The sequence below is a fragment of the Rhipicephalus microplus genome, unplaced genomic scaffold (assembly GCF_043290135.1).
Source record: "Rhipicephalus microplus isolate Deutch F79 unplaced genomic scaffold, USDA_Rmic scaffold_16, whole genome shotgun sequence".
Lineage (NCBI taxonomy): Eukaryota > Metazoa > Arthropoda > Arachnida > Ixodida > Ixodidae > Rhipicephalus > Rhipicephalus microplus.
In genome coordinates, this window is record NW_027464589.1 from 5182366 (window position 1) to 5196941 (window position 14576).

Below are 14576 nucleotides of genomic sequence, written 5' to 3' on the forward strand. Positions count from 1 at the left end.
GCTGCAACCTGAGTATACGTTGGCATGGCCACCGGATATGAGCTCGGGACAGGTGTGACAGTCATTGAGGCCAGGCTTTGGTGAGGCGTAGGTGTCGCTGCAGCAACGTGAGCATAATTTGAAATGGGCATTAGATGTGAACTCGGAACTGGTGTACCAGTCATCAAGGCCAGTTCCTCCCTCACGACGTCGCGTAAACTAGTAGCGGGTGGCGTCGTTCGGATATCGAGGTGAAGCCTGTGCATGAAGTTCCTCGCGGATGATAGATCGGATCAACGCACGCAGCTCGGTTGTATCATGACTTGAGCTAAGATCAGACATATCAGGTTGTACCCGAGTGGTCTGAAGCTCCTCAAGGCGCTGACAGGTAGCGACAACATCGGGTACGGTTTGGGGATTTTGTTCCTCGCGGATGATAGATCGGATCAACGCACGCAGCTCGGTTGTATCATGACTTGAGCTCAGATCAGACATATCAGGTTGTACCCGAGTGGTCTGAAGCTCCTCAAGGCGCTGACAGGTAGCGACAACATCGGGTACGGTTTGGGGATTTTGCACCACAAGCGCATTAAAAGCGACAGTCGCAATTCCTTTTAGCACGTGACGCACACGGTCGTTTTCCGCCATATAGTTCTCAATGCGGCGGCAAAGGGCGAGAGCATCTTCGATGTAAGAAGTGTAAGACTCGCCAGGGCGCTGAACACGTGCACCAAGCCTGTTTTTGGCGATATCCGAGCGCACTGACGGGTTGGCAAAAATCTGGCGGAGCTGACGTGTAAAGGCGGGCTATGTCGGAAAATCTGTGGCGTGGTTGAAAAACCACGTTTTTGCGACGCCGCTCAAGTAGAATGCAACGTGGGTGAGTTTCGCATGCTCATTCCAGTTGTTGATAACACTCACGCCGTCATACTCCTCGAGCCAGTCTTCAACGTCTCCACCCGGAAGCCCTGCGAACAGCGGAGGATCCTTTTGAAGGCTGGCGACCAGTTGAGAAGGGCTTCTTGGCGGTGGGAGCGGTGGCGAAGCTGGCACGCTGGGCTGGGCGGCTTGCGACATTACCGGACCGAGGTCCTTTAAGCGGCGGCCTTAATGGAGCTCCAGAGATGTGTTCTAGAAGACGCTGCGGTGTCCGAGAACGCGAGAGGACGCAGGAACCGGGCAGCACTCTCCACCACTTGTAAGATGGCATCGAGTACACTCAAGACTCTCCTTTATTGACTCGAGTATGTGCCCCACAACCTAAACTTGACTGGTGATGATGATTATGTACAGATGAAAAGATGGGACGCATAAAATAATGCTCAATATATATATATATATATATATATATATATATATATATATATATATATATATATATAATGAGAACTGGTTACATTGAATTTACGCAGAGTTACAGACGGGCTATGTAAATGGCTATGTAAACTATACAACTGGCACTCTTTATTATGTTCAAGATAACCACTTTCGCATAAAGTTCTTGACTAGGAGGTACAGGCGTTCTTTCAACTCTGCTCCATGGCTTGGCCTCCTGGAGCTTGCATAAAAGAAGCCAAGTGAGCACGAAAACAAGACAGCCTTTCGGAAAGCAATAATTATTATCTTCCGCAAAACTGCGTTGATAAAACTAAGTCGTTACCGATATAAATGAGGTGACAGCATTACTTATAATCGGGTTTCTCATGAAACAATCGGGGCGTGTGGACTTATATGAGGAAGAGTGCTCTGGGTATAGAAACTGCCGACAAAACGAGCATATTTTTTATTCGCAGTTTTGATACTTCCCTCTTTGTAGCTCGCCAGTAGCCACTTACGATGTAGCGCCGCTCAAGGCGCTGCTTGAGTGAAAAGCTAGGCCGATCTCTGCAAGTTCTGATTGCACTACATGTTTTTTTGTCGGCAAGCTCTTGAAACAGTGAATGTCCTGACGCAATTTCTGCATGTCTGCATATTTACTCGTGCACTATTGCGCTTGGCAGGGGTGCATACACTGATAAAGGCTCTGAAACGCATAAAACGCGCACAAAACAAGCAAATACACGCTTTCGTCGGCTACTCGCGCGCGCTCCCACAGCAGACGCTTTTGAGATCTGCAGTACCACGCGACTCCAGCGCCACCGCAACTGTCACCCACAGGAGAATCAGCCGAGATACGGCGCGGCCACCTCGTTCACTCCACTGCCCCCATTCTAGTGCACTGTAGCTACGGGCTGCATCTCTTGCGAACACGCGACAGGAGGAGCCACAGGCTGCGCTGCACACGTTAGGGCACGGAGGAAGGAAAAGGTTTCCTTCTTTTCCTTCTTCCGTGCGTTAGGGCAACGCCTCCTAGAAAAACTATGCCTGCAACTTCGCTCTCTTTCCAATTGGGAGCGTCGTGCCCGCAAAAACTCTTGGAGGCCATGCCTTCTGTCGCGTGTTGCAACCGTCCGCCGCGTAAAACCGCTCACCTCCGTACCGCTCAGTCACGTGACATTACCTCACCGCCCTGTCACGTGACATCACAGCTGCTCGGAGGCAACTGTGAGAGCATTGCTGCGTTCGCAAGGGGTCACCGCCAAAGAGGTTCGCCTCCGTACCGGAGGGAGAGGGTAAAATCCGAGGGTAGGGCGGCACGTTTGCGGCTCACCTTCCAGCCATAATTTTTCTAGGAGGCATTTGTTAGGGGCGCGGCCACAGGCTGGGTAGAGTTACTGTAAATTCTACCTTTAGGTAAAGGTAGCATATGCAGCAACTATACCTAAAAGTAGCATATACAGTAATTCTAAGGCTGAACGGCTGGCGGATAGGCGACAGGAGCACCTACCAGCTGTGCGACACGCGGGAAGTGAACACGGCTAGATGGAGGCGGCTCGTAGTGCGCAAGGGGAACAGCTTGTGCAACCTCTTCCGAAATAGCAGTGTGAAGCGGGGCAGGTAGACGGGTGGTGGTCTCGTGAGTAAAGGGCACTAGGGAAAGTTGGCAGGCGACTTCCTCACGGACGAAGGCTCGGACTTGCTAAAGCAACGGTGAATTGTCAGGCATGGTGTCAAAACTGGACAGCGATTCACCACCACGCTGAGGCTGTCGAGTCAGAGTGCGTTGCTTCTTCAACTCGTCGTAGCTCTGACAGAAGCTGACTACTTCGGAAACGGTGCTGGAAATCCTAGCCAAGAGCATTTGAAATGCGCCATCGTCTATGCCCTTCAGGATGTGTTTGACCTTGTCCGACTCGGGCATGGTGTCATTCACGCGTTGACAAAGGTCGACGACATCCTCAATATAGCTGGTAAAATTTTCACCAGTCTGCTGAGAGTGGACGCGCAAGCGCTGTTCTGCCCACTGCTAGCAGACAGCCGGCCGACCGAACACTTCAGAACATGACGTCTTGAAGACGTCCCATGTGGAGATGTTGTGTTTGTGGTTGTTAAACCACAATTAGACGACGCCAGTGAGATAAAACATGACGTGGCCTAGCTTGTCGGCTTCATCCCACTTATTATTGGCGCTCACCAGCTCGTAGTGCTCGAGCCAGTCTTCCACGTCAGTCTCATCCACACCGCTGAAGACCTTCGGGTCCCGTAGCGTAGGACGGCCAGGGCAGTGGACGAAGTGGGGCGAAGACGCCGATGGGTTGACGTTGTCAGTCATGACGGGCGGTAGCGTACGGCTACGCAGCTCTAGGGTGTAGTGACGGGGATAAACAGCACCCTCCACCAAATGTGAAGAGGTTTATTAGTCATTAACGACAACGGCAAGACCGCGTGAAGAACCGTCCAGCAGAGACCGGCACAGCAGCGAACCGAAGCACGAGCCACGAGAGCCGGGCGTTGGCGATGCTGTTCGCTGCAGGCACATCTTCTTCACAGCATCAAGAGTGACCATTAAAAGCCGAATTTATCCCGCAAGCTCCGTCGTATTACAGCCTTGCTCGAGAGATGTCATTCTTGGAATCGACTTCTTGAGCCTCCATGGTGCGGTCATCGACCTCAGAACAAAGTCGATAACACTATCCACAGAAAAAAACACTACCGCCACGCAAGCCATCAGGAAGCCGTGCCCTGAATGTGTTGGAAGAACTAGTCACCGTCCCTCATCGCTCAAGCGTCATCCTTTTCGTCGGCACTCTGAAACCAGAAGACTTCGAAATTGCCATTGAAGGCAATCAGCACCTGTTGGTCAACCGCGATATTTGCATTGAAAAAGAAATCGCCGAGCTGCGGGGACAAAAAGCAACAGTTATGCTCACGAATATCAACAACGAGTAAAAGTACGTGAATGAAGGTACAACGATCGCCTTCATCGACGAAATGATGGAAGCCACCAATACTTTTGCCTTCGCCGATTCTACAGAACCTAGTCCGAGGAACGAAGCTCATCACGCAGCTTTTGACGTCAAAGCGAGCCTTCAGCAGCATAAACAAGAACAGCTCAAGACCCTGCTCATGCAATACAAGAACTGCTTTTCGTCTTCGTCAAAAATTCGCCACACCCCAGTTACGAAACATCGCATCATAACCGAGGAAAGCGCCAGACCGCTACGGCAGAGCCCCTACAGAGTTTTGACCCGAGAACTCGAGACCGCTAACAGACAAGTCCACGGAATGCCAAACGATGGCGTCATCCAACAGTCTAATGGCTAATTCTATTGAGAGAACAGGAGTGAAGGGGCAGGGCACTGAGGAGTGGGGAAGGGGGCAGGGCACTGTGAGCAGGGCCACTCAACCTGCCACTGGAATGCGCCACGCTCCTGGAGGGCAGGTGAGAAGGTGGCGAGTAGGGAGACCATGTGACTGAAACATTCCAAGATCCGGCATATTCTTTGTGGGGCAGCGGCAAAATACGCGTGAAATCGGTCAGCTACATATTCTTCACTATCCTAATACCTATAGTACGCTTGTGCAATTACTCATTCGGCAAACTTCAAGCTCTCATCATAGCCATCCGCACAAAACAGCGCTTTCAAACTACCCATGGTTGCTACCATTTGCGCCACGCTCGCCGGCTGAAAAAAATTTGGAGGCTGTGACGTTCAAGGACCACGTGGCTCGTCGCAATGCGCCTACTTCGCTTTTCAGGCGAGAGCACTGCAAACTGCTCCTGGCTGCTCTCGGCGCAGCAAAAGCACTCTCGCTCTACGAATGGATGACAGCGCTCCTGCACCTCTTCGACCACTGAAACACGCCGGCTCTGAAGAGAGCACTTTAAGCGTACTTTTGAGTGATCCTGCCCTCCCTAAGAAATTCGCCATAAGAGTCCGTTGGCGTCACCCGTGATGTTAGTGAAGAAGGAAGACGGAGCCCTACGTTTCTGTGTCGATTATCATCGGCTCAACAGAATCACGAAAAAAATAGATGTTTATCTTCTTCCATGAATAGACGACGCCTTGGATCGACTGTAAAACACGAAGTACTTTTCGTCGATGGACCTCAAGACTGGCTGCCGGCAAATCGAAGTCGACGATAGAGACTGAGAGAAGACAGCGTTTATAACACCAGACAGCCTTTTCGAGTTCAAGGTCATGCCCTTCGGTCTTTGCTTGGCACTTGAGTCTTGTCAACACGTTGTGGACACAGTGCTAGCAGGATTGATGTGGCCGGCTTCTCTCGTTTACTTGGACGACGTCGTCGTGTTTTCTTCGAGCTTCGACGAGCATCTTCAGCGCCTTGAAGTTGTACTTCAAGCCATCAAGATCTACGGACTCACCCTGAAGCCAGAAAAGTGCCGCTTTGCGTACGATGAACTTGTGTTCTAGGGCCAGGTGATTAGCAAGTTCGGAGTAAGATCTCATCAGCAGAAGACAGCTACCATCGCTGCATTTCTGCCGCCCGCCGACAAGAACGCCATGCGTTGATTTCTCGGCCTGTGCGCCTATTACACGCGGTTCGTCAAAAACTTTGCCCGCGTCGCCAAGCCACTCACTAACCCTACGAGGACTTCATATACGGACTTCAAGACGAAGCTGCCAGAGATCTGCAATAATAATTTTTGGACAGTAACTGAAGAGAAAGTGTGGCTAACGGAATAAAGCTTATTTCGCGTCGTATGGTTTCTTCTTACGCGAGCACAACTACATGTAGAATGCTTAACTTGTGAACGAGAAAGCTTTACATGACATAAGTATTTCGCACCCATCAAAGTCTATTACAACACCAGTAGAAGCGAGCGCGACGCTCCGGGATACCGGAACGCAGCGCCCGCGCGGACTCATGGGGTAACGTCACGCAACCATCGGAAAGGACTTAGTATTCTAGGGGGTGTTGGTGCCTTCGGCGCGTTGGCACGGAGACACGAATGGAAAGTGTTACACTGGCTAATCTGCTTCGCGTCTAAAATCTCACCTTCACGAGCGGCAATGTAGGCCGCACCCCTCCTCACAGACGCTGCGGCCGAAACACGGTGCCCCAACGAGCTGCTGATCGTCGTGGCTCCCACGGGGAAGCCGCGTGGCCCACAAGCAAGCTCGATGCAGTGGGACTGACCCGCGCCACCTGGTGAGACCCTGAAATGATGCCCCGTGGGATATCGCAGCATAATACCATTTATCGAGGCAGTTGACAGCACCCACCGCACCACAAGTTAAGCAATCACCAATGCCAAAAGCAGTCCCGTGCCCATAAACTTATATACCCACACACGCTTGACCCGCATCGCTCAAATTGTGGCCCGCATTTAATCGCATTCTCTGGAAGCACAGGGGTACAGCTACAGCGCGGAGACATCCTCCTCAAAGTGTGACGATAGTAAAGCAACCTTAATACACTGCCCTTCATTTATGGCCGATACAAGGAAAGTTACTGGCACGAACGAATAGGCTTAGCTGAAAAAAAAAACAGAAAAGTGGAAAGCTTACTTGTAGCCGTGGCTTTGTAACTGGAAGTGGCGGCCACTATAATGAAAAGGTGGCAGGTACGAAAATGAGTTATTTAGTTCACTTACGCTTGACAATAGTCGGCAATTTTTGCTCGATTATGTCTACACGATGCGCTTATTTCAATAAAACGCAAGCAACAGAACTTGCCTATAGTTCGGCCACCCATTGACTGAAGATTGCAGAAACCATCGTTTGTAAAATTTTCCTGAATTTCGCTATTCAGAACCAGCGGGGACAACAATACTGATGTAACCTTGACTTTTAATTATGTCACAAAGCACGTGAATATGCACGGAGAGCATGAAACGACGCTGTCCTCGGAAAGTAGAAATAGCAATATCAACCAGTCACGGCTCCCTGTACCAATTATTGCAGTTAAAATGTCGGAATGGACGACAAGAGAGGGGGGAATTAGCGTGACCGTGGACGGCAAAGCAGGCGGGGCGACTAAGTTGATATCCTTGGAGGCATAAAATGAAACGACAGGGTGGAATCATTCGGAGCATATTTTCCTCTAAATACACTAGAGCACACTCTGGCGCTAGTATCCGTGAATGCTGCGACGCACGGGGAGAGGAAAGACGCAACTTTTGCTGCCCTAGTTGGGAGCGCAGCTCATGAATGATGCGTACTACTCGGATTTGTCTAAACTTGGTCTGTCGGCTCCGTTTGGCTGCGAGTGGCCTGGAGCCGAAAATCTGCGAAAGTTCAGCATTATCGTTTCACGACCTTGACTTTTTTAGGCTCACCAATTCAATTTGGTTCACAAACTTCACAGTGATTCATTGTTTTGTCCCCCCCCCCAAAAAAAAACAAAAAAAGCAAGGAACGGGACAGCACAAGAATAAACAAAGTAACAAGTGCGTCTGATGTAGCAAGCGCGACGCCGAGGCTAAACCGTGTACTACCGATCATTACCATCGCGGCTGAGCGATCGTTGCGCTACAGTTCCTCTATTATTAAAAGAGGCCTGAAGTGGACAGAAGACGATAGTGTTCAGCTTACATGGGAAAACAATAAAGGACTTCGTCTGCCGGCCATCAGTTCATTCGCCACAAAAGGACTGTTTGTTTGTTTTTCTTCAAAAAGCAATGAGACGTACCCACTCTAGAGGATCGGACGAGAATTAATATTTGAGACGTTGAAAGGTACGTCATTAAAACAATTTGGGAAATTCAAAAATAATAAAATTAAAAAAAACATGGTTGATCCCTTAATCATAGGAATCGATAAAACACTAAAGTTAATAGCGTCCTTACAGAAGTAGTGAAGTATTTTACAGTTGATATAAATCAACTTGCGCAAAGTCCATTGGTGTTTGACAGCTACAGCGACAACGTGGATGCATCCACGTTGTCGCTTAGTCATACATCTTCATGATAAGCCTATTTTCGAAAGCGGCGTGATGAGAAGCCATGTTCTAATATTTCAATATCGTCGATATGACAAAAAGTAGTGTGCAATATTTTCTAATTCTTTGCAGAATTGGCCGAGGGGTGATATCATCAGACCAGTTCTGTGTAGGTATCAGTTTATTGAGGGGACGCGACATCGAAATCTGATAACCGTCACTTTTGATTGTCGAATGGGCTCCAATGAGTCTTCCATGGGAAGGGCTTGTACTCCGTCCATGTTGTTACTGATTCCATCCTATCTGTGTGGATTTCTAATTTTCTATATTTACAGTGAAGTATTCCATCACTGGAAGAATCTGAAATATTGGGAGATCTAGTCATGCGCGGGCTGAAACCTCGACCATTTCATATAATTTTACCTTACAGTGACACGGGACCAGCAATAGTTTTAGGGGCTTCAGCTGAGGTGGAACTAAAGACCGTAACGTCTTAAGGGCGCGCGAGTTATGTGAAGCTGAATCAGATGTGCATACCGAAAGCGAATATGTTAATACTATCGCCTGGATCTCGTCCGTCGAAAGTCTTCACCGTGCCATGATGATAGCTATGAGCTCAGCTTCGAAACCCGGAGTGAAATCGAGCAGCGTCACGGCGAATCACCAGCCAAGCGACTCACAGACAATACCAACACCTGCACGTTCCTCATTCCCGAAAGCAGCTATTGTTTTACTTGGTTGTGCATGTACCAGGAAATCTTCTAGCATGTTCTGCGAGAATTTGTGGGATTGGAATTTATATTTAGGAGAAAAAATCTCATCCTATTCTATCATGAGAAAGTGATTTGAGAACTTGCTTACCATTACCTCTAAGATGTTGACACTATAATTTTCCGTTTTTTTTTAACGCAGATTATCTGAGGTGTATGAAAACGTGGCCAATGCGCGAAAAAAGGAGTCTGGGTCACTGGTAAAAACGCATTAATCTTTTCTTACTGGCAAGCTATGAAATTTCGGAAATGTTTGTACCATTAATAAGCGGAATAGACAACAACGAAGGCACATGTACTTCTTGATGTATAACATTAATTGCTGCCGATGTAGGGTGCTTCCAGACACAAGCGTAGAGCTTCCCCCTTCAAGGTAATCAATGACTTAGTTTTATAAGCAGGAAAGCCCGAGAACAACCATTCAAGTTCTAGTATCGGGCACATATAAATCTTGTACGGAATGAAGATAGAGTCCCTACGCACACTAAATTTGCGAGTGCTCATTCGACGCAATATTCTCAAAGCTTGTTGAGTCTTAGCCGCTATGTATTCAATATTAGGACTCCAGTTAAGTTTTTCATTGTATAAAACAACCAAATATTTTTGAGGGTCTACTTGCGGAATGGTGTCTTGTTGATATGCAATAGAAAGGAAAATTGAACTTGCTAAAGAAAACGCCAGGAGAGCACCCTTGTTTACATTTATTGCCATTGAAAATGACTGCAGCCGTATATCTAGCACACAAGGGTGGAAGCTTGGGCTAGTTGGTGCGTATTCATATTAGCAAGGTGTTTCAGCGCGCGAACAACATTATGCCGACGTGTTTTGTGCCTGGGTGCACCAGCGGATACAGAAAAAACCCCGAGAAACGCCACTTCTTTTCTCCGCCGTCCGACCCGCTGTTGCTGCAGAAGTGGGAAAGATCTATTCCACGCGCGGACAAAACTTTGGGAAGGACGTGCAAGGTGTGCGATCTTCACTTTCAAAAAAGCGACATCCTGAAGACATATAAGCTTGTCATAAATGCAGAAGTCGTCGATATCGACCGTGGTGCATGGGCATTGAAGAGCGATGCAGTTCCTTGTTTATTTCCGAACCTCCCAGTGTACCTGTCATGCAGCCGCAAAAGACGAAGGCCGCCAAAGAAAAGGGCACCTTTACGTCAACAAGCTGTGCAGCTGCCTTGCGATCTTCCAGAAGAATCTCCGCAACAGGTACACGCTCCTTCGGAGGACTTCAGTTTTTCTGAGCTAGTGGAAAAAACTGCTTCACTACAGCTTCCTCGCAATTGGAGTTCGGCGGTCCCTGAAGAGCCGGGAAAGCCTCCGGTAATCGTATTCTATATTGCAGAATTCAGAGGACACATCTACTGCATTCTCAAGAGCACTGTCATCCGTGAGGATTTGACCTACGTGGTTTCAGCGAACGGAAAATCGCTGAAAAAGTTACCATTTGATATACCACTGCGGTCACTCAAGGACGTAAAAACGGTCGTGCATGTTCTACACTTTTTGCAATCTTGCCTCGGTTGTCCGCCTGTTGGCACAGCGAAACAAGAAAATGTGTCGCTAAGAAATATTCATCACAAGGACTGCGCAGGCTTGACTGATGCTGACAGAGGTACATGTGCTGCCTGTGCCGTTTTAGCGAGAACACTGAAAAAAAGAATGGCAACAAAACCCAAGAGGAAGGTGCAGATTGCAATCGGCGTATTAAGGAAACGCTTGATCTGTGCCACCACCGCACGAGAATGGAATAAACTTGAAATGCGTCGGCTGAGTGAAAAGTTCTCTGGATCATCTCGTTCAAGATTTACCTGAAGTGCAGAAAGTGTCCATTCGTACATCCATGATGCAACAAGCAGTAAAATCACCCAATGGGTATAGGTACACAACAGATTGGCTCATGGTTTGTTTGCTGCTGAGGCTCTCAAGCCCGAAATGTTACAGGGACGCTGTACACATGTCTTGTGTTGGAAATGAAGGTCCTCCCCCTTCCTAGTCCAAGTCGCCTTGTCCAGCTCTTGAGGGGCCTTCCATGTGACTATGGCCTGAATAAGTTTGCTCTTGAGAGCATTAAGAATCACATGGCTGGGAAGCCGGCATACCTATGGTTGTTTGATTATTGATGAAATTAAGTTGCGTGAGGGAACTGAATATAATCGGTCTGCTTACAAGTTTGATGGATTTGTTGATTATGGTGATGTTAGTCAAGTAGACAGTGACAAGCTTGCGGACCATGCTTTGGTGGTCATGTTCAACCCAATGTTTGCATCATGGGTGCAGCCTATTGCTACTTTCGCTGCGAAAGGAGCAGCACCCGGGTGGATTTTAGCTAAAGTTGTAATAAACTCTGTGCTACAATTGCATGAACATGAGGCCAGAGTTCTGGCAGTGATCAGTGACGGTGCTGGAAACAACAAGTCAATGTGGACTCATCTGGGAATAAGTGGCAAGCTTCAGCAACCAAAGTGCAAAATGGCACACCCATGCCTTCCCGAAGGCACATTCCTTCACTTCATATGTGATGTGCCACACATAATGAAGTGTATTAGGAACCATATGATGAAACAAAAACTTGGACAGGTGAGTAAACCACACTGTTACCGACGCAGCAGTAATACCTCTAGGTTATAGAAAAGCAGTGCAGATATTTTGTATGCCATTCTTCTATTACAGATAGGAGACCATGAAGCTAATTACCAGCATTATGAACTGCTTTTCGAGGCTGAGAAGAAAGCAGCCATCAAAGTTGTGCCAAAGTTAACTGAATATCATGTCAAGCCGCAGAAGCTTCAGACAATGTGTGTCCGCCTAGCCACCCTGGTATCGTATCAGCACATTGGCTGCCTCTTTACTTTGGTACCCTCCTGCAGACGCTTTGACACCTTGCTAAGTCAAGCAAACATTTTGATGTTGAATACACATCACATGTGCAAAAACTCGGTTTCCTCTTATGAATGGGTTGCTCATGCATTTTAAGCTGTTTTCAGTTTTATAATGAATATTCTGGCAATGTTTTTTTTTTTTTCAGCTTTTCAGCTGCAGTGTCTCGATCGGCTTGAAAGTGTACCGCCAGTTGAAGGTGCCAGGATTCGCCGACAGTGCTGGAACACAGGAGTTCACATTACTTTTGAATGACCTTTTTCACATCCTCAATTCAAAAATTCCTGCAGCTGGAATAAGAAACGGCTCTCCAAAGATAAAGGTATGCTGTGCACGTAAATTCTTCATTTACTGAAAAAAATATTGCTTCACTCATTTTATGGCAAAGCAGGCTTGTAATAACTGGGTTTGTGCTACACCACTGGTTCTAAAACTGTTATTGTTCACCATGCTAGCCTGCAATACGCATACGTGTGGCGGCATATGTTTCTGCTTTTGCTTGGTTCCTTGCTGCTAGTGCATTTTCCACTTTCATCGTTATGTTCTTTGCAGTTTCTCGAGGGTTTCCTGGAAATGATGAATCAAACAGAGGCAATGAATGTGAAGCTATTTGCATCAAGACAAACCGTGGAGTCTTTGCACGTGACGCTTATGTCTGTTTTGTCGCTTACTGACTTCTTGCTGGGCCAGGGTGTGAACTACATCCTTACTGCAAGCCTCAACCAGGACCCACTTGAGGTAAAGCAAGAGCTTGTCATGTTATTTGTCGCATTATTCATCAGGAATGTCTTTTGTTTCTTTCAGCGTTTTTTTGGCCTCGTGAGGTCCTTTGGAGGCGACAAAGATCACCCCACAGTGGCCAAATTTAGTCAGCTGTTCCACCTTCTCGCACTGTACACTCCAATCAAACTAGCCATCAAAGGCAACTGCGAAGCTAGCCAGGCGGGCACTGAACAAGTCCTGAAGAGCACGTTTGAGAGTCTCGGGGCAAAACGCTGTGAAGCCCTACAGAAAAAGAAAAGCCTCAAGGAAGAGGTTTGGAGGCGTCTGACATCCATACCCCTAAGGGAGTGCAGCAACAGACCTGAAGACCATGTGTACAGCGTCCCTCTACCAGCCAAGACAGCGCTGTACTATTTAGCTGGATATGTAGTTCGCAAGGTCCTCAAAGCCACACGTTACACTGAATGCAAGAAAGAAGCAGTAGGTGCGCAGGATTCCCTTCCTTCTGAAGCATTGTTGGTGTTGGAAAGGGAATACGTGAGCGGCAGCCTTGTGTACCCCTCCAAGAAACTATTCGAATGCGTGAGGAGTGTGAAGTACGTCTTCAGCCAGGAATCGAAAAATTATTCCTGAAATTTTGGAGAGTATTGGATGCACTTACTCAGAAAGGCACCAGCTTTCTTGATTGCAAACAACACTACAGTGAATTTACTGCAGAGTTGATTCACGTCTACATTATAATTAGAATGCATTTCTTTCCAAGACAGAAGTGCCAAGACAATGACAGTGCCATCAAAGCACAGAGAGAAAGAAAGAAGGCCAAAATTGTCTGCAATTTGAATGCTCATGACAAGTGTGCTTTAATAAAGATGCATTTTCCTTTTCATGAGTTAAAGACAGTATACTTGTGAACTAGTGCGTGATAGTGGCAAGTATTTGTGTCAATATGTTGATGTTTTCCCACTTCTTTCCACAAAATTTGCATTTTCTGTTTGAATGATCCTAAATATTATTCACTTGTTGACACACATCCAGAAACCTGAATACTTGGAAAGAAGAAAGCGCAGTGGTTCATGTCACCTGAACAGAGAAATAATGTTGTTTCAGTGGGATTTTCAACTAAGGTCGTACCTTACAGCAAAGGCTCAGTTTCAAATTGCTTTAGGGCATGGCACGCTGAGGCGCTTATTGCTGAAAGGTTAATTTACCGAGTGTCGAAGATCCCTATGCTAAGACTCGCAAAAACAGCTTTTAAATAACGATCGGTAGGAAACAGATGAGTCGCAGCTTTTACCGAGGCTTCGTTGAGACGTAGCTCATACAACTGAGCTCCAAGTTCTAGTATCTGAAACAAGAAATTACAGGGCAGCCAAACGGCTCTTTAATCGACAAGTGCATGCCTGGCACTATGCTTGCGCGAGCGACTGTTTTTACCGAGGTCCCGGAAAGACGGTAACTCGCGTATCTAGGCCCGGAATTATACTCCTCGTGCCTAAAACAAGGAGTTGCGCTGCAGGGCTCTTCGCTGCCCTTTGCTAAGACTCGCGAAAACAGCTTTTAAATAATGATCGGTAGGAAACAGATGAGTTGCAGCTTTTACCGAGGCTTCGTTGAGACGTAGCTCATACAACTGAGCGCCAAGTTTTGCTTCTAGTATCTGATACCCGTGACACACGGGCAAAAGTAAAGTACTTTGAAGTAAACCCCTTTTGTCACCTAAGGGGACCATTTGCAGAAAGAAGTGGCGCTGATGACACACGGCACCGGACTACTGCTTTAGGCGGTGCCTCAGAAGAACGCTGCAGAAAAAATGGCGCTGTTTGTGGAAGCAGCAAGATTGGAAATATTAAAAAGAATCTGCGCATGTATATCACATTCAGCGACGCCGGAGCATAAAACCGTTTTTTTATTGTCTGGTAGCTTATAATGCGCATACCTGTAATTTTCTTTCGTTTTTTGTGTTTTTAGCAGCAAATTAAGTTCATCTGGCAAC

The 14576-nt window shown here is 47.4% G+C and overlaps 1 protein-coding gene across 7 annotated transcripts in view; it reads right to left on the reverse strand.

Moving 5' to 3' along the window:
* Nucleotides 1-14576, reverse strand: part of dachs (unconventional myosin-IXb-like dachs) — a 512416-nt gene that overhangs the window by 467714 nt on the left and 30126 nt on the right. The window contains exons 2-3 of one of the 7 annotated variants that reach the window (XM_075883320.1): nucleotides 6834-6869; nucleotides 6322-6482 (exon numbers count right to left, since the gene is read on the reverse strand). The exons of 1 other annotated variant lie outside the window; for it this stretch is intronic. Coding sequence is in view for 5 of the 6 variants with exons in the window: in XM_075883318.1 (XP_075739433.1) it covers nucleotides 6322-6514 (193 nt within the window). In the remaining variant the exon portion in view is untranslated. Of the gene's footprint in view, nucleotides 1-6321; nucleotides 6870-7001; nucleotides 7582-14576 lie in introns of those variants that run through there. 5 more of the 7 variants (XM_075883318.1, XM_075883313.1, XM_075883316.1 and 2 more) reach the window with 5 other exon arrangements.